At 27.8% G+C, this 20396-nt stretch overlaps 3 protein-coding genes and 1 pseudogene across 4 annotated transcripts; 1 reads left to right on the forward strand and 3 right to left on the reverse strand.

Moving 5' to 3' along the window:
• The first annotated feature begins 3260 nt into the window (after positions 1 to 3260).
• On the forward strand, positions 3261 to 6750 carry LOC105249046 (la-related protein 7). Its single transcript, XM_025412043.1, has 6 exons — positions 3261 to 3518; positions 3855 to 4184; positions 4316 to 4662; positions 4781 to 5983; positions 6104 to 6248; positions 6401 to 6750. The coding sequence occupies exons 2-6, from the start codon at positions 3941 to 3943 to the stop codon at positions 6550 to 6552; spliced, it is 2091 nt and encodes a 696-aa protein (XP_025267828.1). The 5' UTR covers positions 3261 to 3518; positions 3855 to 3940; the 3' UTR covers positions 6553 to 6750.
• A 55-nt stretch (positions 6751 to 6805) lies between these two features.
• Positions 6806 to 7993, reverse strand: LOC105249044 (H/ACA ribonucleoprotein complex subunit 1). Of its 2 annotated transcripts, XM_011254197.3 has the most exons (5): positions 7906 to 7993; positions 7653 to 7791; positions 7298 to 7535; positions 6978 to 7185; positions 6814 to 6944 (listed from the first exon to the last, which is right to left on the reverse strand). In XM_011254197.3, the coding sequence occupies exons 2-5, from the start codon at positions 7763 to 7765 to the stop codon at positions 6883 to 6885; spliced, it is 621 nt and encodes a 206-aa protein (XP_011252499.1). In that variant the 5' UTR covers positions 7766 to 7791; positions 7906 to 7993; the 3' UTR covers positions 6814 to 6882. The 2 variants fall into 2 exon arrangements, with proteins under 2 accessions (XP_011252498.1, XP_011252499.1); XM_011254196.3 differs by having other exon boundaries at positions 6806 to 7185.
• A 343-nt stretch (positions 7994 to 8336) lies between these two features.
• LOC105249045 (protein CREG1) lies at positions 8337 to 12165 on the reverse strand. Its single transcript, XM_011254198.3, has 5 exons — positions 11848 to 12165; positions 9864 to 10018; positions 9075 to 9194; positions 8758 to 8836; positions 8337 to 8684 (listed from the first exon to the last, which is right to left on the reverse strand). Exons 1-5 carry the CDS (start codon positions 12053 to 12055, stop codon positions 8503 to 8505), a joined length of 744 nt encoding a protein of 247 aa, XP_011252500.2. The 5' UTR covers positions 12056 to 12165; the 3' UTR covers positions 8337 to 8502.
• Positions 12166 to 15038: 2873 nt separating this feature from the next.
• On the reverse strand, positions 15039 to 18559 carry LOC105249047 (annotated as a pseudogene).
• Positions 18560 to 20396: the final 1837 nt, after the last annotated feature.

The following is a 20396-nucleotide window of genomic DNA, read 5'->3' on the forward strand; positions in this document are numbered from 1 at the left end:
ACGTTGACGAAGCGCTTGCCGTCCGCGACACGTTGACGGCACCGACGACGCGAAAGGGTATTTGGCTTCCCATTCAGGCACCTTAAGATTTATCATAAATTGAAAAATTTAAGATAAACCTCCAGAATTTAAGGCACCGTCCAGGTACTAAGCCCTCCCACCGCGACAAGGTGTACCCCATGGGAGGGTTATATTATATTATATATAATTTTATATATAATATAATATATAATTAATTTTGTAATATACTATATAAATTTTAATTTGCAAATATAAACGATAAATAAAAATATAAAAGATAAGAGATAATCTATTATATAAAGCAATGTTCAAAATAATTGTTAGAGAAAGAATTTGATAATATATAGAACGTCTCACATCACTACCCTACTGTTCGAAGGCCACTGAGGGAATGATCGTAGGTCAGAAACATTACCACGGTACTGTTTATATCGCCAAGATTGACTATGTTAAGAAAGAATTTGATAATATGTGAAATGTCTCTCACGTCACTACTCAAAGTCACTGTGCGAATGATAATAAAGCCACGTCACATATTAACAATAGCGCGATACTGTTTATCGAGGTCGAACACGGTGTTATTAATAATTCTCTCGTTGCCGAAATATTTTCTGTAATATAAAATATTTGCGCGACGAATATTAAATTATAGAGGTATTTTAATTTATTGATTAAGATTAATTGATTATTTATTAAACTATAATATACTACTGGTCATGAAGTCTTTCGTTATGCTAATTATTTGTATTTATAATTCGATTGTTTTATTTCGTGTTCTCTCATACTCTAAATTACATTTAGATTGTCAAGTAGAACGATAAAGTAACACGTATGAAATATATTTGACTTCAAGTATTAAAATAATAATTATTGTCCGTAAAGATCATAACATAATTAATCCTCTTATCCCTTTTATGTATCTCCTGTTTCAATTTTTATTCGCAATAATAAATGATTGCGATATTTGCGATATAATTTCATGTCGTTTATCAAAAGTTAATTAAATTTTTAATTATTAATATTTACAGCAAATTATATTTCAATACTAATTGCAATCGTGTTTAATAAAAAAATTACAATATACGAAGTGTTTCGCACCACTACTTTACTACTTGAGAGTCACCGTGCAAATGATGGCAAAATCATAACATAACGCGCTACTGTTTATACTTCATATTGCCAAAGTCGAACACCGTGGTATCGATAACACGTTGCCGAAATATTTTATATATTATAAAATATACACTAACGCGGAATATTAAATTATAGAAGTATTTTAATTTATTGATTAAAATTGATTATTTATTAAACAATTTATCACGGAACCTTTTGTTATACTAATTATTTGGATCTGTAATTCGATTGTTTTACTTCGTGTTCTCTCATAATCCAAATTATATTTTGATTGTCAAGTAGAACGATAAAGTAACACGAATAAAATATATTTTTGACTCTAAGTATTAAAGTAATAATTATTGTCCGTAAAAATCGAATCGATCGAAGTTATTATTTAATATTTTGGATTTCTATCATTTTAATCGATCTTCGATTAAATTGTATATTGTTTAATTAAGGATTGAGAAAATTTAAAGCAGTAATCGAAATATTATTTAATTCTAATATTATTAAGGAAATATTTTTATAATAAGCATCAATGTGATCGAAAGATCATAACATATTTAATTCTCTTACTCCCTTTTATGTATTTCCTTTCAGTTTTTATTCGTGGTAATGAATGTTTGTGATTCGATAAAAATTTATTGTTACGATAGTTTCATGTCGTTTATCAAAAGTTAATTAATTTTTAATTATTAATATTTATAGTTTCGATTTAATTAAGTTTTGATACTAATCGTAATCGTATTTAGTAAAAAAATTATAATACAAAACGTTTCGCACCACTACTTTATTACTTGAGAGTCACCGTGCGAATGATGATAAAGTCATAACATAGCGCGCTACTGTTTACATTTTATATTGTCAAAATCGAACACCGATAACACGTTGCCGAAATATTTTATATATTATAAAATATACACTAACGCGGAATATTAAATTATAGAAGTATTTTAATTTATTGATTAAAATTGATTATTTGTTAAACAATTTATCACGGAGCCTTTCGTTATGCTAATTATTTGCATCCATAATTCGATTGTTTTACTTCGTGTTCTCTCACAATCCAAATTATATTTACATTGTCAAATAGAACGATAAGATAACACGGATGAAATATATTTGTGATTTCAAATATTAAAATAATAATTATTGTCCACAAAAATCGCAACGATCGAAGCGATTATTTAATATTGTGGATTCCTATAATTTAATTATTCTCGATTAAATTGTATATTGTTTAATTAAAAAGGATTGAAAAAATTTAAAGCATTGGTCAAAATATATTTAATTTTAATATTGTTAAAGAAATATTATAATTAACAGCAATGATCGAAAGATCATTACATAATTAATTCTCTTATTGCCTTTTATATATCTCCTGTTTCAATTTTTAATCGCGATAATGAAGCATTACGATTCGATAAATGACTGCGATACAGTTTCATATTGTTAATTAATTTTTAATTAATTAATTTTTATTAATATTTAAAGCAAATTATATTTCGATACTAATCGTAATCGTGTTTAGTAAGAAAATTACAATATTCGAAATGTTTCTCACCACTTTATTATTCAAGAGTCACCGTGCGAATGACAAAAAACGGTAATATATAACATGCTACTGTTTATATTTTATATTGTCAAAGTCGAACGCCGTGTTATCGATAATTCGTTGCCGAAATATTTTATATATTATAAAATATACATTAGCATGGAATATTAAATTATGGAAATATTTTAATTTATTGATTAAAACTGATTATTTATTAAAATATTTATCACGGAGCTAATTATTTGTATTTATTCGATTATTTTACCGCGCTTTTCCGAAGTCAAATTCTATAATATTTAGTTTTACATTTTAAAAGATTGACTAGCGAGCTAAATAAATAAATAAATAAATGATATTGAAAAGAAAAAGAAGACACATAAATAAATAAATAAATAATAGTGTGAAAAGAGAGAACATGCTAATATTTTTATATAATAAATTATTTATATTTTTATTTATATTATTTATATTATCAGAGACATGTATGTTACCCTCTGAGAACATTCGTGGACATTGGCTTTGTAGTTTATGTTCACGTTTTTAATGTCGACAGAGGGAGTATGCTATGACATCTCTCAGTCTTCTTTCTTGCGATAAAAAGGCAGTTTGTCAGATCGATATCTAAAAAAAAAATAAAAAAATTTTGGGTAGATCGTGGTAGTAATATATTCATCGAGTGAGCCTGCAAATACTTTGGCAAACTTTAATTGTTAAAATAAAATACAGTGAACCTGGTACAGCTAGTTACAGAAGTTCGTTTTTTTTTACCGGTTCTCATAACCTATGTGTATTGTAATTATTATTAATATCGAGAATTACAAATAAGGTAAATATATATTCTACAGAGTATATTTCGTTAATTTCTGTGAAGTTTCATTTACATTTACATAGGTATTTTGGCAAAGAAAAAATGTGAAACGCAAAAAAAATATAAATAAAATAGATCGATATATTTCATAATCTTACAAAAAATATCTAACAGTTTATAACTGTTCATCATATTGTATTATTTCAATTATTTTCATATAATTCAAATAATATTACCAAGTTTTATTTAAACTAGAAAATAAATATTTTGATATACATATCACGTATGTAAGGAAAATTATTTGTTAGATAAAATAATTTGCTCAAAAAACTGATTATCAAAATTTATTTATAGAAACAATATAGTCAATAAACCATTCTTGAAATACATGGACTATATATTTTATTAGAAAGTTTGTTTTATGATTTTTTGAAAATACAATGGTGATGGAAGAACAGGGATCAAATATGGAACTAGCTTCGGAAAATATTCCAGTTCCTCAAGTACAAGAATTAAAAATTGATACAATTAAACGAAACAATAAATCAAGTGTTTCACATAGTAAACCAAGATTGAGGAAGAAAGCATTGCATGCATCAATACTTAAGCAAATGGAGTTTTATTTCAGTGATGCAAACTTGAGTAAAGATCGTTTTCTATCCGAGCTACTGAAAGAAAACTCCTGTAAGTATACTTTCCTTTTTTATATTCTTAATTATCTAAGTTTAATGACTAGATTTATCTAATATGATATAGCATTATTTGATACTTTGATTTTTTTAAATATCAAAAAATTAATTTGTCTTTTTCTATAGATATAGATCTTAATGTATTCACACGATTTAACAAATTGCGCGAACTAACCATGGACACAAATAGAATAGCTAAGGCTCTACAGAAATCAACCATATTAAAAGTGTCAGAAGATGGTACAAAGGTCTGTCGATTAACACCAATTAACAGAAAGGAAAATGTAGATGAATGTACAGTTTATGTACAAGATTTACCTCCAGATGCTGATCACGATTGGTTAATATCTATTTTTTCTAAATTTGGATCGGTAGAATATGTCTCGATTCCTCGCTACAAGAGCAATAGAAAGATAAAAGGGTTTGCATTTATAGAATTTGATACAATAAACAGTGCCCAAGAATGTATTGAGGTGAGAAAATAGAAAAATGATATCAATATGACTATATTGTTGTATATTTGTAAATTAATAAAAAAATTAGATATATTTACAATTTTTTTTTTATTTCATATTATGATATATTTTTCAGGCATTTCAAAAAAAAGGATGTGTTTTACCATACAATACAGCTCCCCATGATGTATTAAGTATAAGTACTTTTAATGAAACAAACGAAAATAAAGATTCATTTCCAACATATAATACAAATTTTAAGAAAATGAAATTAGAAAATATTCAAAAAGAAAAAACATTAGAAAATGAAAGTGAAAACAATGATAATATTTGCAATAATGAAACGAATATAACAGATAATATTGATAAACAAAATCTAAGAAAAAGAAAACTTGTTTCAGAAAAATCATTTAATACAGATGAAAGTACAGAAAATATTAAAATCAAGAAAAAAAGAAAAGAAACTATGGATCATAGCATAGCAGATCAGCAGAATGAAAAAGAAAAGGCCTCAAAAGATGAAATCGAAGATAGTGATAAAACATGTGACAATGAAACAAATGTAGCTAATAATAGTAATAAACAAAGTGTAAAAAAGAGGAAACTTGCTTCTGAAAAATTATTTGTCACGGATGAAAGCGACATCAAAATTGATATCACTGAAAACAGTAGTACAGAAAAAAATCAAGAAATTTTAAATAAAAATAATCGTAAAATCACGGAAAAGAAGAAAAAAAGACACACTATAGATGATACTAATGTTGTGGAAAATATCAGTGGGGAAGTGAAAAAAGAATCTCATAAATCAGCAATTAAATCAAATAAAAATAAAGGAACAAAATTGGTATATCTAAATACAAGTGATGATGGCAAAATAACAAATAACGAGGCAGATGGTAAATTACAAACTGAAAAACATTCCATGACAAGAGATGAAATAACAAATAGCGATATGGAGGAAGCTAATGTTGATGAAAAAAAGAAGAAGAAAAATCGAAAAAAGAGGAAAAAAGATGATATTATGGCTGATGATATTTGTAATGCTCTAGGATTGCATGTGATGGCAAAACCAGATTGGAAACGTCTTAGAAACAAATATTTAGATTTGCAAAGAACTAAAATGCAACTACTGAAAGGGCATTTGAAAAAAAGTGAAAATATGACAGGAAAAAAATGGTATTATGAAACACCTGGATTAAATTATAAATTAAAAAATGAAAAAGATAATGGAAAGATTAGCGAGACAGAAAAATCACTTTATGGACGGATTAATTATACACCAGGGATTATAGTGAAAGTTGAAATGGATGAACCTTGCACAGATCCACAGAGTTTCAAGGTACATCAGAATTATTACAGATTTAATATATCTGTTCTTTATAATTCTATATAATTTTACATATTTGTAATAAAATTATTAATATATATTTTAAATATTACATTTAAATATTTATTTCAGATGGAATTAAAAGATAACAATTCTGTGAAATATATAGATGTAACACATGGTTCCTGTGAAGCCTACATAAGATGTGATACAGCAGAAGCTGCACAATCGCTCGTGCAAAAGAATTATGAAGGAAGATGCCTAACAATTTTAAAAGGCAAATATATATTAGAATTATATCTCAATATATTCAATATATTGATTAATCTACCGATCATGTGTGTATATATATATATATATATATATATATATATATATATATCAATTATTAATGTATATATATTAATATTTTATATATAAATTTTTTAGATGAAGATGAGAAATCATACTGGGATAAAATAGCGCGTGACCGGGAAGAAAAATTGAATAGAAAGGGAAGAGTCAAGCAAAGAGGACGTGATAAATTGTTGAAAAGGGCAGAGAAAAAACTTGGAAAATGTATAAAGTTTGATCAAGATTGATTTAGATTATCTTTCTTTCTCATTCAATTTTTTTTATAAAATTTTTAATGTTTATATATACATTATGCTACAATGCATGCATATAATGTATGCACATGTATATATAAATACTGGCATCATTGCTAATATATAATTAAACCATCAATAAAAGTAAAGTTACTATTAAAAGAATAATTATACGAAATACATTTAGTTCTGTCACACAGCCAGAATATTTATTCTTATGATGTATAATACAATTATATATATATATATATATAGTCATATCTTATAGAGGATTTGTTACTTATTTTGAAAAAAATATACTCCTTATAAAATTATTCTTAGATTCTACCACCGTCCTCTTCCTCCCCCACGACCTCCACCTGAACTGTTACGATTGAATCCACCACCTCCTCCTGAACTGTTACGATTGAATCCACCACCTCCTCCATGTCCTCTAAATCTTCCATCATTACCACCTCTATTACCAAAGCCTCCTCCTCTGCCACCTCTACCACCACCTCCTCTCCTTCCTCCAGCATTGCCACCTCTTTTCATAACTCGACCAGCTCCGCCACCTCTTTTCTGTTCTCCGGGAGGTTTCGGTAAAAACCTTTGGAGAGGCAGCAGTTTTGCTGGATCAATGTACAACTAAAACAAATAAATAACAATTAGATAATACATAATATCCATGTAAAACTAATACAAATTAATAGAAATAGTAAACTTTTATATAAGCTTCTTATATTTAATATCGACATACCTGAGCATCTTTCTCAAAACTGGAGGGCTTTGCATTTTCTAACTTAACAGATACATAATAGTCACGAATATTACCAAATATTTCATCTATCTTTCCTATTTGTTGTTTATTCGCCATATAAATGGGTGCATTAAAAAACGGTATTTGTTCAATTTCTCCTTTAACAACTATCATATCTTCTACAGGCCACTGATAGTGTCCTAATGGTGTTACTGTTTCTGGAGGCCCTTGATCATACCTATATGATTGACAAAAAAACAATGTTTACTTAAGATGTCTTGTAATTAACTTAAAAAAATTTAATTAAGCAATATTTTGTATGATATCAATAATATTTTCAATATTGATGAGATACCCTCTGCCTCTATCAAAACCGCCGCCACGTCCTCTATTAAATCCTCCGCCACCTCGGCCACCTCTGAAACCACCGGCTCCTCTAAAACCACCGCCGCGTCCTCGGAAAGACATAACCTGTCACGTAATTTTGCTGCACACTAATAATAATTAAAAGTTATTACTGAAATAAAATTATTTCCAAATATGTTTATTTATATTTTGTATTTTTCGATCTTGAAAAGACACTTTTTCAGCTATTCCAGTGTACATACCGTACGATATGTGAAATGAATACATCCACGTGCGCCTATTTATATATTTCATAAAAATTTATAGCATAGATAGGAAAGCATGTAAATCCGTGCAAATCTAGTAATATAATATGGCATTTATGTCCGATTCAGGATCTTTCAATTGATTGGTCTAGTGGAAAAATTTCCATTGTGAATGGCTACGGTTCAAATGGAACGCTTCTCGTATATCTACTTATTTCATGAAAAAGAAAAAAATCTATCGCATGCGCAGTAACACAAGCGTTGACAGAAGCGCGTGTTTAATTTGTCATACATGATATACAGCAATAAAAGATAATTGGAAAGATAATCTGAGAAAGAAATAAAAAATCTATGGAAAAGAAATAAAAAACATTGAAAGTTTAAGTCAAGGAATATAAATGAAGGAATGTAATAATGACATTTATTAATTTATATTTGCAATCGATTTATTTCCAATACATCAACATCACATAATATGATTATATATCTATTTTTGAAAAATATAAATTCTTTTTCAACTTGTTCCTTCAGAGAAAGCAATGTCATACGATTATTAAAACTCGGGGAATTCATTAGTGATAGTATTTACCGAATCTACTCATTAGACACGATGTTAGACACGATGTTAGACACAAAGGCACGTTCGTATAATTTATTTACGGTATGATTCAGCGACGGATGATAATAATCTTCCACTGAAATGTGTTTTAATCCACCAAAGCCGTCTAACAAATCGATGTTAAGTATTTCTAACTTGGCAAAGTAGAAGTGATGATCTATATAAATAAATAATACAATGTCATTTGATACTATTTTTAAGTGATATTCTGTAATAAAATGAGATATTACCTGCGGGCAAATTTTGCAATCCCGGATGACGACCGAAGAAAGATTGTGTTACAGTTTTAAGCTCTGCAGTATCTTTCACCTACCATGAAACCATTAATGATAATAATTAAACGTTAATAATAATAATTAAATGTTAATACTAACAATTTAATGTTAATAATAATAATATAAAATTGAAAATGTTAATAATAATAATAATTAAAACTATAATTATATTTAATTAATAATTTAAATAATAATAATTAATAATTTAAATAATAATAATTAAATCAATATAATACAAATAATATAAATGAAATGTAACAATTTATACTGACGGGTACAATTATTCCAGTTAGCGTAACTTTAGCACATCGCGGGTCCATTGGATCTAAATGTTTATCTTTGCAATAACTTTTTTCCGCCAATGACACTAGAAGAGTCGCGCGATTATCTTTCTGCAATAATAAAGCATTTATATAATATGATCGTCAAAATATTTGACGTGATAAATAAATTAGATATTTTATCAATAAAATAAAAAATATTGCATTAAAGAGATTAAAATTTTGTAAAAAGAAACATGTATATAAACATGTATATAAGATGTGATATTTTTCCCAATTTTCTTATCAATAAGTAATTGATTTGAGCCTTTAATGACAAGCTAATTGATTAATTTGATTATAATATATAAATTCAAGATAATGAATGACAAAATATTTTAATGATTATCATGAAGAGAAGGTTGAGAAGGAAGAAAACTGATATAAAGCTGACGCCAACTGACAGCTGACAACTGACAGCTGACAATTGACAGTTGACAACTGATACGCTTTTCCATGATTAATTAATTAGAGAATTAAATAATGATGTAAATTATACCATAACCTATTGCCAAAACATTATATCGGTTTAATTTATCAAAGATATGATATACCAATTAAAAATATAATTAATATCGCAATATTGCATGGATACACCAAATGACTTGAAATTTTTTTTATAACAAAATTTTCTTATTCTTTTTCACGTTTTTTTTGACATTTTACTTTCTCTCATCAAATATTCTAGAATACGCATTGTATATTACGATTACATTATATATGTGTACGATGTTTACTTACATCCAGATTTTGAGTAGTGGTGTCAAGAGGGGTAATATACATATATGGTATTCCAGTGCCATTTTCAATAGGTCCATCGCTGATAGAGACTACATCCGCAACAGGATATGTATCAGTATCTTTTTGAACGCTTACCGTCGCTATGGCTGCCCACTCTGCCGATAAAACATAAAAAAAGTATAATTATAAAAATAATTATCTTAAAAAGTGTATAAACAAAAAGGTATGTGTTTCTCATAAATATCCCAAAGAAAAGACAAGTCAAAGTAATGTTATTTGACATATTATTGATATTAAATATATAGATCAAAACATATTTAGACATAAATTTGTTCAATATAATATCAAATAGGCTTAATTTTTGTATTACTGTGATCGCAGAGATACAATATTTAAATATTTGAGTCCCGAATACATCATTAATGCATTCGATTGTATGCGCGATGGATCGAATTGTATTCACAAGTCATGTTTCTTTGTTTTTTATGCCAGAGAAGAATTGAAATATTTTAAAGTAAAAATGATAGAATTTTGTAATTTTTAATGAGGATTTCTATTCTCTGATTTCTCTTTAAAACAATAAAATTATTTTATGAGTATTGTAATATTCAAAGAAATCGTTGTACATAGCATGAATTTTTTATTAATCGATATCTAGAAAAATATATGCATGGCTTAAGATCAATAGTAAGACAAAAGCAAATAACGCATTACATATATACACACACACACACACACACACACACACACACACACACACATATATATATATACTTAATACAATTCGCTACTTTTATGACCGATATTCATAGTCCGTTCTTATATTTAAGATTGTCTTATGTCTGGTCTTAGATCGTCATAAGTCGTCTTAAGATTCCTTAGCCAATGAAATAGCCGTATAACATTTTTAAAACTTATTAAGATTAAGATGATCTTAAATATAAGAACGGACTATGAACTCCGGCCTATATTTCGTTTATTTCGTATATTTTTTGTAAGACATATAATAAAATATAAAATGCGCATAGTGTTTCTATTATAATTCCAGCTTTAATTTTCGATACTGAAGATATGAATATTTTTTTATAAAAATACACAAATTGTGAAAAATTCTTTTGCCGAAATTTGTTTGTTTTTAATCTCTAAAAGAATTTAAATGTAAAAACTTGTAAATATATATACCCTAACAACTCACATAGTATGCATATCCAAAAATGTCTAGAAGGTATCCAGAAGATATCTTTGGACGATTAGACATCTTCAGGATGGCCTGTTAATGTCTTTTGGACATAGGATACTATATGAGAATATACATGTTTAAAAAAATGTCTAAAAAATATCCAGAGAACATATAATATACATTTTGCATTAACAATATACATGCTGTTAGGGTGTGTGTAGAATGATATACATAGGGTGTCGCAAAACTCATAATCAATCTTTCAAAGACAGATTCCTGGGATCATCTGAAGACGATTTTTTCTCAACGAAAATATCGAGGCACTAATAATTTTCGAATTATAAGTGATTGGAAATAAGGGGTTTTTCGTAAACTAAGCTTTGCAGAAATAAAATATTAACAAAACCACATTCTTCGATTAATTTTAAATAGAGTTTACTTTAGTTGAGTTTTAATTTAAGGCTTAATTGCAAAGATATATGATGACAAAAATCGGGAATATGCAAAAAATGATGGTCTTCATCGACATTTTCGCTGAGGAAAAATCGTCTCCAAATGATCCCAGGAATCTGTCTTTGAAAGATTGATTATGAGTTTTGGGACATATTAGTGGAAAAGTAGTACATATAACCGTAATACAGAGTCACGACAACTTATTAAGAGTAATATTGTTACATATACTATATACATGTTACATATACTATAATACGTTTTATATATATATATATATATATATATATATATATATATACTTCATTTTTAATTTTTTAATTTTCTATCAATAATACTACGTTGATCAATTACCAGCATGATTAACGATGTATCTAGCCACTAAAGCTGTCTCATTTGCCGGTGGTAAATGAGTTCGATGATGAGTTCGATGATGAGCCTTCGGTGGTAAATCATGAGCTCGATGATGAGAATGATGAGTCCTGTTCCTTTCAACGTTGAAGATACGTGCCTCGCTTAATAAAACGCAAAAAGCGATAACGCTCACGATTTGCAACATCATCGTTAGAATTGTCACTGCACCGAAAGCTTTTTACAATAAGAGAAGCGGCTTCTACTCGATAATGTTCTTGTTGAAGATGAGGTTTAATCACAAATGAATTGGTCGCTACTGCGCACCTTTTATAATAAACTTTGTGATTAATGTAAGGCGATGCAGATCATAATTAGAGTCGAACATCATAAATTAAATACGGCACTTGTATCGCGAGTGTCCATTCAATGATCTTAACGCATCTTGCACGTACAGCGTTTTATGTAACAACGCGTTTTTATTCCAATTAGTGTCATTCAAAATATATACAACGATAAAATATAATATCTTTTTAAAACAAATATAAACATTTTTAATTTACAATATTGCAGCATATTTAAGAATTTACTTTTCTGTAACGTAATCAAATCGAAATTAAGATTTATATATTCATTGTTTTTTATTGTAAGGAAAGCGGCTTCTATTCGATAATGTTTATTTGTTGAAGATGAAGCTTAAGCATAAATGCATTGGTCGTTATTACATATCTTTTATCAACTTTGTGATTAATGTAAGGCGATGACTGTGACGATCGTAATAAGAGTCGAACATCATAAATAAAATTTAGGCACACGTGTATCGCGAGTGTCCGTCCAATGATTTTAATACATCAAGTGCGTTTTATGTAACGACGTGTTAGTATTCAAATAAGTGTCAAAAGTTCAAAGCATAAAGAATGATAAAATATAATATTTTTTAAAATTTAAACATTTTTAATTTACAATATTGTAACATATTTAAGAATTTACAATTATTAAAAATATAAGTCTCGAAATATAACATTAAACAAATCAGTTTTAATGGCAATACGAGTCAAGTGTCGATTTTATAACACAGTTATTTATTATACGAACAAATAAGTATGGAAGAAATTACAATGAAAAGATTGCGAACGTTTCGACCCTATTTTTCAGGCCCTCTTCAGCGCAAATGTGATGATAAAAAATAACAAAGGTTTTATCGGAGTCAATTATAAAGTGCCGTCTAAAGTAAAAATAAATGTTTCGTTATCTCATTATTTTGACGATGCCTGTAATAAAATCAGTCAAATTTGTCAAAGAAAAGTTATATGAAATTAAAAAACAAAAAGTAAAAAATTAAATAGATAATGTAAACTAATATGAATAACAAAAGAGGAAATAAGTAATGAAATTAAACTTGAAAAATTAAGAGGTTAAAATTCCCATGTCAATTTTTTAAAAATCAATAACAATTAGAATAATTCGAATAAATATAAACTAAATATAGAATCATATAGAAATAAATATTAAAAAGTTAAAAAGTTAAAACTACAAAATAAAATTTACTTCCAAACATTTATCTTTACTTTAGATGGCAAACTTTATAATTGATTCCGATAAAACATTTGTTATTTTTTATCATCACATTTGCGCAGAAGAGGGTCCAAAAATAGGGTCGAAATGTTCGCAATGTTTTCATTGTAATTTGTTCCATACTTATTTGTTTGTATAATAAATAACTGTGTTAGATCGACTTGCATTGCCATTAAAACTGATTCGTTTAATTTTAAAAATTTACTTGTATATAACGTAATCAAACCGAAATTAAGATTCATGTTTTCGATTGTCATTCCAATTGTCGAAAAAATAAAATAAGATTGTTAATTAAGATTAATATTTTTTCCCTGGATTCTGTAATAATCCATATATGCATATATAACGAAAATACGACTTTTTCAGATATTCCAATTTATATATCGTATGTTATATGAAATGAATGTATCCACGTATGCGTATTTATATATTTCATAAAAATTTATAACATAGATAAGAGTGAGTTTTTATTTGACGCTCGACGCTCATTTTTAGAGTCAAAAGACATCATGTGATCAATAAATGAAGAATTGGTATCTTCATTTTTCCTCACGTGATGTTTTTTGACGCTAGAAAATGAGCGTCGAGCTTCAAGTGAAAATCCATCCTAAGAAAGCATGTAAATCCATGTAAATCTAGTGATCATGTTCACATCCAATAAAGGATCTTTCAATTGATTGGTTTAGTGGAAAAACTTTGCCGCTGTGAATGGCTATGGCACCGACGAGATACTGTTAAAGATCGACAGCCCTGAGTAAATTTTCGTGACCACCAATTGGGTACGATGGGCCCGGAGATAATAGAAGATGATATTACTGGCCGTTTTGAATTATATTGAAGACAATTATAAGAGTTATTTAAATCATAAGAGAACATTCTTTTAGGATATATTTTAGGACATTCAGCTATTGTTTTATTATCAAAAATGTATAAATCTTTTATGTACCTGTTTTAAAGATGACAAAATATGTATCAAATCATTATTTTATTATCGACAATGTAAAGATTATGTTACATACAGCAGCACTTTGCACGTTTCTTTCGGGTCACGCTAAATCCCGTAACATCATCGGTCTTTAATAGTATTTCGTCGGTGTTATGTTTCAAATAGAATGCTTCTCGTAAGGATCATCTCACACGAAATTGAATAGCTGCATATGCATAACATAAGATCATATGAATCAATGAGCATTGAGTATTAAGTCGCCATATTGACTTATATAATATAATACTTGATGCTCATTGGTCTTATGTTATGCATATGCAGCTATGCAATTTCGTGTGTGATGGCCATAAATCTACTTATTTTATAAACAAGAGAAAAATCTTATGCATGCGCAGTAACACAAGCGTTGATAGAAGCGAGTGTTTAATTTGTCATACACGATATAGCAATAAAAAATAATTGGTATGATAATCTATAAAATAGAAATAAAAAATCTATCGAAAAGAAATAAAAAACATTGAAAGTTTCAATCAAGGAATATAAATGAAAGATTTTAATAATGACATTTATTAATTTATATTTGCAGTCAATTTATTTCCAATACATCAATATAACATATTATATGATATGATTATATATCTATTTTTGAAATATATATATTCTTTTTCAACTTCTTCCTTCGGAGAAAGCAATGTCATACGATTATTAAACCTCGGGGAATTCATTAGTGATAGTATTTACCGAATCTACTCATTAGACATGATGTTAGACACGATGTTAGACACAAAGGCACCTTCATATAATTTATTTACGGTATGATTCAGCGGATGATAATAATCTTCCACTGAAATGTATTTTGATCCACCAAAGTTGTCTAACACATTGATTACATTTGGGATTAACTTGGCGAAGTAGGGTTTATAATCTATATAAATAAATAATACAATGTCATTTGATGCAATTTTTAAGTGATATTCTGTAATAAAATGCAATATTACCTGCGAGCAAATTTTGCAATGCCGGATGACGACCGAAGAATAATTGTGTTACAGTTTTAAGCTCTGCAGTATCGTTCACCTACAATGAAACCATTAATGATAATAATTAAACGTTAATAATAAGAAGTAAATGTTAATACTAATAATTTAATGTTAATAATAATAATATAAAATTGAAAATGTTAATAATAATAATAATTAAAACTATAATTATATTTAATTAATAATTTAAATAATAATTAAATCAATATAATACAAATAATATAAATGAAATGTAACAATTTATACTGACTGGTACAATTATTCCAGTTAGCGTAACTCTAGCACTCCATTGACCTCTCGCGGGTCCATTGGATCCAAATGTTCATCTTTGCAATAACTTCCTTCCGCCAATGACACTAGAAGAGTCGCGCGATTATCTTTCTGCAATAATGAAGCATTTATATAATATGATCGTCAAAATATTTGACGTGATAGATAAATTAGATATTTTACCAATAAAATAAAAAAGATTGCATTAAAGAGATTAAAATTTTGTAAAAAGAAACATGTATAGAAACATGTATATAAGATGTGATATTTTTCCCAATTTTCTTATCAATAAGTGATTGATTTAACCCGTTAATGACAAGCTAAATGATTAATTTGATTATAATATATCAATTCAAGATAATGTATGACAAAATATTTTAATGGTTATCATGAAGGGAAGGTTGAGAAGGAAGAAAACTGATATAAAGCTGACGCAACTGACAGCTGTCAACTGATAATTGACAGTTGACAACTGATACACTTTTCCATGATTAATTAATTATAGAATTAAATAATGATGTAAATTCTACCATAACCTATTGCCAAATCATTATTATCGGTTTAATTTATCAAAGATATGATATACCAATTAAAAATATAATTAATATCGCAATATTGCATGGTTACACCAAATGACTTGAAATTTTTTTTATAACAAAATTTTCTTATTCTTTTTCACGTTTTTTTTTGACATTTTACTTTCCCTCATCAAATATTTTAGAATACGCGTTGTATATTACGATTACATTATAAGTGTACGATGTTTACTTACATCCAGATTTTCAGAAGTGTAGTGAAGAGGGATAAGATACATATATGGTATTCCAGTGCCATTTCCAATAGGTCCATCGCTGATAGAGAATAAATTCGCAAAAGGATATGTATCAGTATCTTTATGAATGCTTATCGTCGCTACGGCTGCATAATCTGCCGATAAAACATAAAAAAGTATAATTATAAAAATAATTATATAAACAAAAAGATATGTGTTTCTCATAAATATCCCAAGGAAAACACAAGTCAAAGTAATCTTATTTGATATCACATTGGTGTTAAATATATGTAGTCCAAAACATATTTAGACATAAATTTAATCAATATGACATCAAATTGGCTTAATTTTTGTATTATTGTGATCGCAGAGATACAATATTTAAATATTTAAATGCCGAATACATCATTAATGCATTCGATTGTATGCGATGGATCGAATTGTATTTACAATTCATGTTTCTTTGTCTTTTATCTTATATGCAAGAGAAGAATTGAAATATTTTAAAGTGAAAATGATAGAATTTTGTAATTTTCAATGGATTTCTATTCTCTGATTTCTTTTTAAAAAAATAAAATTATTTCGAGTATCATAATATTCGAAGAAATCGTTGTACATGCTTAATACAGCGCATGATTTTTTTTTATTAATCGATATCTAGCCAAATATGTGCTAGGACAAGATCAACGGTAAGCAAAGAACAAACAGCGCATATTACATATACATATATACATATACTCAATATAACTCGCTACTTCTATCGCCGGTATTTCATAGTCCGATCTTATATTTAAGATTGTCTTAAGTCTGGTTTTAGGTCGTGTTAAGATTTTTCAGCCAATGAAATAGCCGTATAACATTTTCAAATCTTACTTAAGATGATCTTAAATATGAGAACAGACTATGAATATCGGCCTATATTTCGTTTATTTCGTATATTTTTTGTAAAATATATAATAAAATATGAAACGCGCGCATATTGTTTCTATTATAATTTCAGCTTTAATTTTCGATAATGAATTTCGATATAAATATTTTTTTATAAAAATATACAGATTGTGAAAATTTCTTTTGTCAAAATTTGTTCGTATTGTTTAATTAAATTTTAAAAAAAACTAAAATATAAATACTTGTAAATGTATATAATCCTAACAATCTGTATAAATACTTGTAAATGTATATAATCCTAACAATCACTCAAAAAAATGTTTTGTTAATGTAGGCAGATTTCTAGATGTTGCAATCAAAATTCATCGCTATTTTTTGTATCTGATAGAATATCGTTTGTCACAGCTAGAACTTATAGCAGTAACATTCTAGCAATATCTGCTAGAAAATTTAGGATTATATATTCATTTGTTCTTGCTGCTAGTATTTTGTGTACTACAGCCAAACTTTATAACAAATATGGATTGATCATAATATGGATAGACGCCACAGAAAAACTTTCTTTCTAAATTTCACAAACAGTTCAGATATAAATTCTGTCTCTGTCATTTAGATTGATTACGTGCAACATATATACGATATTACAATATTCGCTAATCGTTTATCTGCCTTAGTTAATTTTTCGCATTTAGAAAATTTTTGCTATAGTTGCAAGATCATTTTTTTGAGTGATATACACGTTAATAAAATGTCTAAAGAAAACATACAGAGAACATATAATATATATTTTGCATTAACAATATACGTGCTGTTAAGATATGTATAGGATGATATATATATTAGTAGAAAATTAGTACATATAACCGTAATGCAGAGTCACGATAATTTATTAAGGGTAATATTGTTACATACTACATTATATTATATATGTACTTCATTTTTAATTTTCGAATTTTTTACCAATAATACTATGTTGGTTAATTACCAGCTTGATTAACGATATATCTAGCCACTAAAGCTGGCTGATCTACCGGTGGTAGATCTTGATCTCGAATATCAGTCCCTCGATGGTGGTCCTCGAGGTTGTAGTTACGTGCCTCGCTTAATAAAGCGCAAAAAGCAATAACGCTTGCGATTCGGAACATCATCGTTAGAATTGTCACTGCACCGAAAGCTTTTTACAATAAAAGAAGCGGCTTCTGCTTGATAATGTTCTTGTTGAAGATGAGATTTAAGCACAAATGAATTGGTCGCTACTGCGCGCCTTTTATAATAAGCGTTGTGATTAATGTAAAGCGATGCAGATCGTAGTAAGAGTCGAACATCATAAATTAAATTCGGCATGTGTATCGCGAGTGTCCATTCAATGATCTTAACACATCATGTACAGCGTTTTATGTAACGACGCGTTTTACGTAACAACGCGTTATTTTTCAAATTAGCTTCATTAGAAATATTTCATGTACAGCGTTTTATGTAACGACGCGTTATTATTCAAACTAAGTGTCATTCAAAATATAAACAACAATAAAATATAATATATTTTTAAAACAAACTAAAAATAAACATTTTTCATTTACAATATTGCGGCGTATTTAAGAATTTACTTTTATGTAACGTAATCAAATCGAAATTAAGTTTCATGTATTTATTGTTTTCGATTGTAAGAGAAGCGGCTTCTATTCTATAATGTTCTTGTTAAAGATGCGGCTTAAGTACAAATGCATTGGTCGTTTCTGCGTGCCTTTTATAAATTTTGTGATTAATGTAAGGCGGTGACTGTAAAGATCGTCATAAAAGTGGAACTTCGTAAACTAAATTTAGCCGAACATGTATCGCGAGTATCAGTTCAATAACGCATCATGTGCGTATAGAATTTTATGTAACGACGCGTTATTATTTAAACTAAGTGTCATTCAAAATAAACAACGATAAAATATAATATCTTTTTAAAACAAACTAAAAATAAACATTTTTAATTTACAATATTGCAGCATATTTAAGAATTTATTTTTATATAACGTAATCAAACTGATATTAAGATTCATGTTTTCGATTGTCATTCAAATTTTCGAAAAAATAAGGTAAGATTGTTAATTTAGGTTGATATTTTTTTCCCTGGATTCTGTAATGATACATATATGCATATATAACGAAAAAATTACTTCTTCAGATCTTTCAATGTACATATCGTACGTAAATTTATAACATAGATAAGGGTAGGTTTTTATTTGACGCTCGACGCTCACTTTTAGCTTGAAAGGCTATCATGTGATCAAAAAATGACGAATTGGTATCTTTATTTTTAGTCACGTGATGTTTTTGAAAATGAGCGTCGAGCTTCAAGTGAAAAACCATCCTAAGAAAGCATGTAAATCTACTGATATCCACGTCCACATCCAATTTAGGATCCTTTAATTAATTGGTCTATTGGAAAAACTTTGCCGCTGTGAATAGCAATGGTTACCGATGAGATAGGGTCGTCACACACGAAATTGCGTAGTTGCATATGCATAACATAAGATCATATGGATCAATGAACATTAAGTATTACGTTATGTAAGTCAATATGACGACTTAATACTCGATGCTCATTAGTTCATATGGTCTTAAGCTATGCATATGCAGCTATGCAATTTCGTGTGTGGGAGCCCATACCGTTAAAGACACAGATATCTATACTATAACTAGACCGATAAACCAACGTCTACAATGAGATTTAAAGGCGTAAGACTTAAGAAATTAACCAATCACAGTCGAGTATTCTCTTAAAACTCCCAATGTTACATAAAATTGTTCCGAAAACTATTATATGGTGGTCGCGCGTAATATTGGTGGAATACGGTGGACACTTGTAGTCAACTTAAGTTTTTACCTTAAAAATTATACTTTTTACATTATAAACTTTTAATGTTGTAATAAAATAAATATAAATATATATAAATGTTATATACATATATTTTTAATCTTTATATATTTTTAATCTTCTATATATATTTTTAATCTTGATTTTAATTATATCATATATCTTTTTAATATATTTTGATATATTTTATCTTTA

The sequence above is a fragment of the Camponotus floridanus genome, unplaced genomic scaffold (assembly GCF_003227725.1).
Source record: "Camponotus floridanus strain SB8 unplaced genomic scaffold, Cflo_v7.5 scaffold47, whole genome shotgun sequence".
NCBI lineage: Eukaryota > Metazoa > Arthropoda > Insecta > Hymenoptera > Formicidae > Camponotus > Camponotus floridanus.

Bases quoted from the DNA above. Each gene is read 5' to 3' on its own strand.
- LOC105249046 (XM_025412043.1), top strand. From the start codon at position 3,941: ATGGTGATGGAAGAACAGGGATCAAATATGGAACTAGCTTCGGAAAAT. The intron at 4,663-4,780 runs GTGAGAAAATAG...TATATTTTTCAG, and splicing joins GTGCCCAAGAATGTATTGAG to GCATTTCAAAAAAAAGGATG. The intron at 6,249-6,400 runs GCAAATATATAT...TAAATTTTTTAG, and splicing joins ATGCCTAACAATTTTAAAAG to ATGAAGATGAGAAATCATAC.
- LOC105249044 (XM_011254196.3), bottom strand. From the start codon at position 7,765: ATGTCTTTCCGAGGACGCGGCGGTGGTTTTAGAGGAGCCGGTGGTTTC. The intron at 7,536-7,652 runs GTATCTCATCAA...TCAATCATATAG, and splicing joins GGTTTTGATAGAGGCAGAGG to GTATGATCAAGGGCCTCCAG. The intron at 7,186-7,297 runs GTATGTCGATAT...TATTTGTTTTAG, and splicing joins GTTTTGAGAAAGATGCTCAG to TTGTACATTGATCCAGCAAA.
- LOC105249045 (XM_011254198.3), bottom strand. From the start codon at position 12,055: ATGATGTTGCAAATCGTGAGCGTTATCGCTTTTTGCGTTTTATTAAGC. The intron at 8,837-9,074 runs GTCAGTATAAAT...GTTTCATGGTAG, and splicing joins TAACTGGAATAATTGTACCC to GTGAAAGATACTGCAGAGCT. The intron at 8,685-8,757 runs GTAATATCTCAT...TTATTTATATAG, and splicing joins ATTGCAAAATTTGCCCGCAG to ATCATCACTTCTACTTTGCC.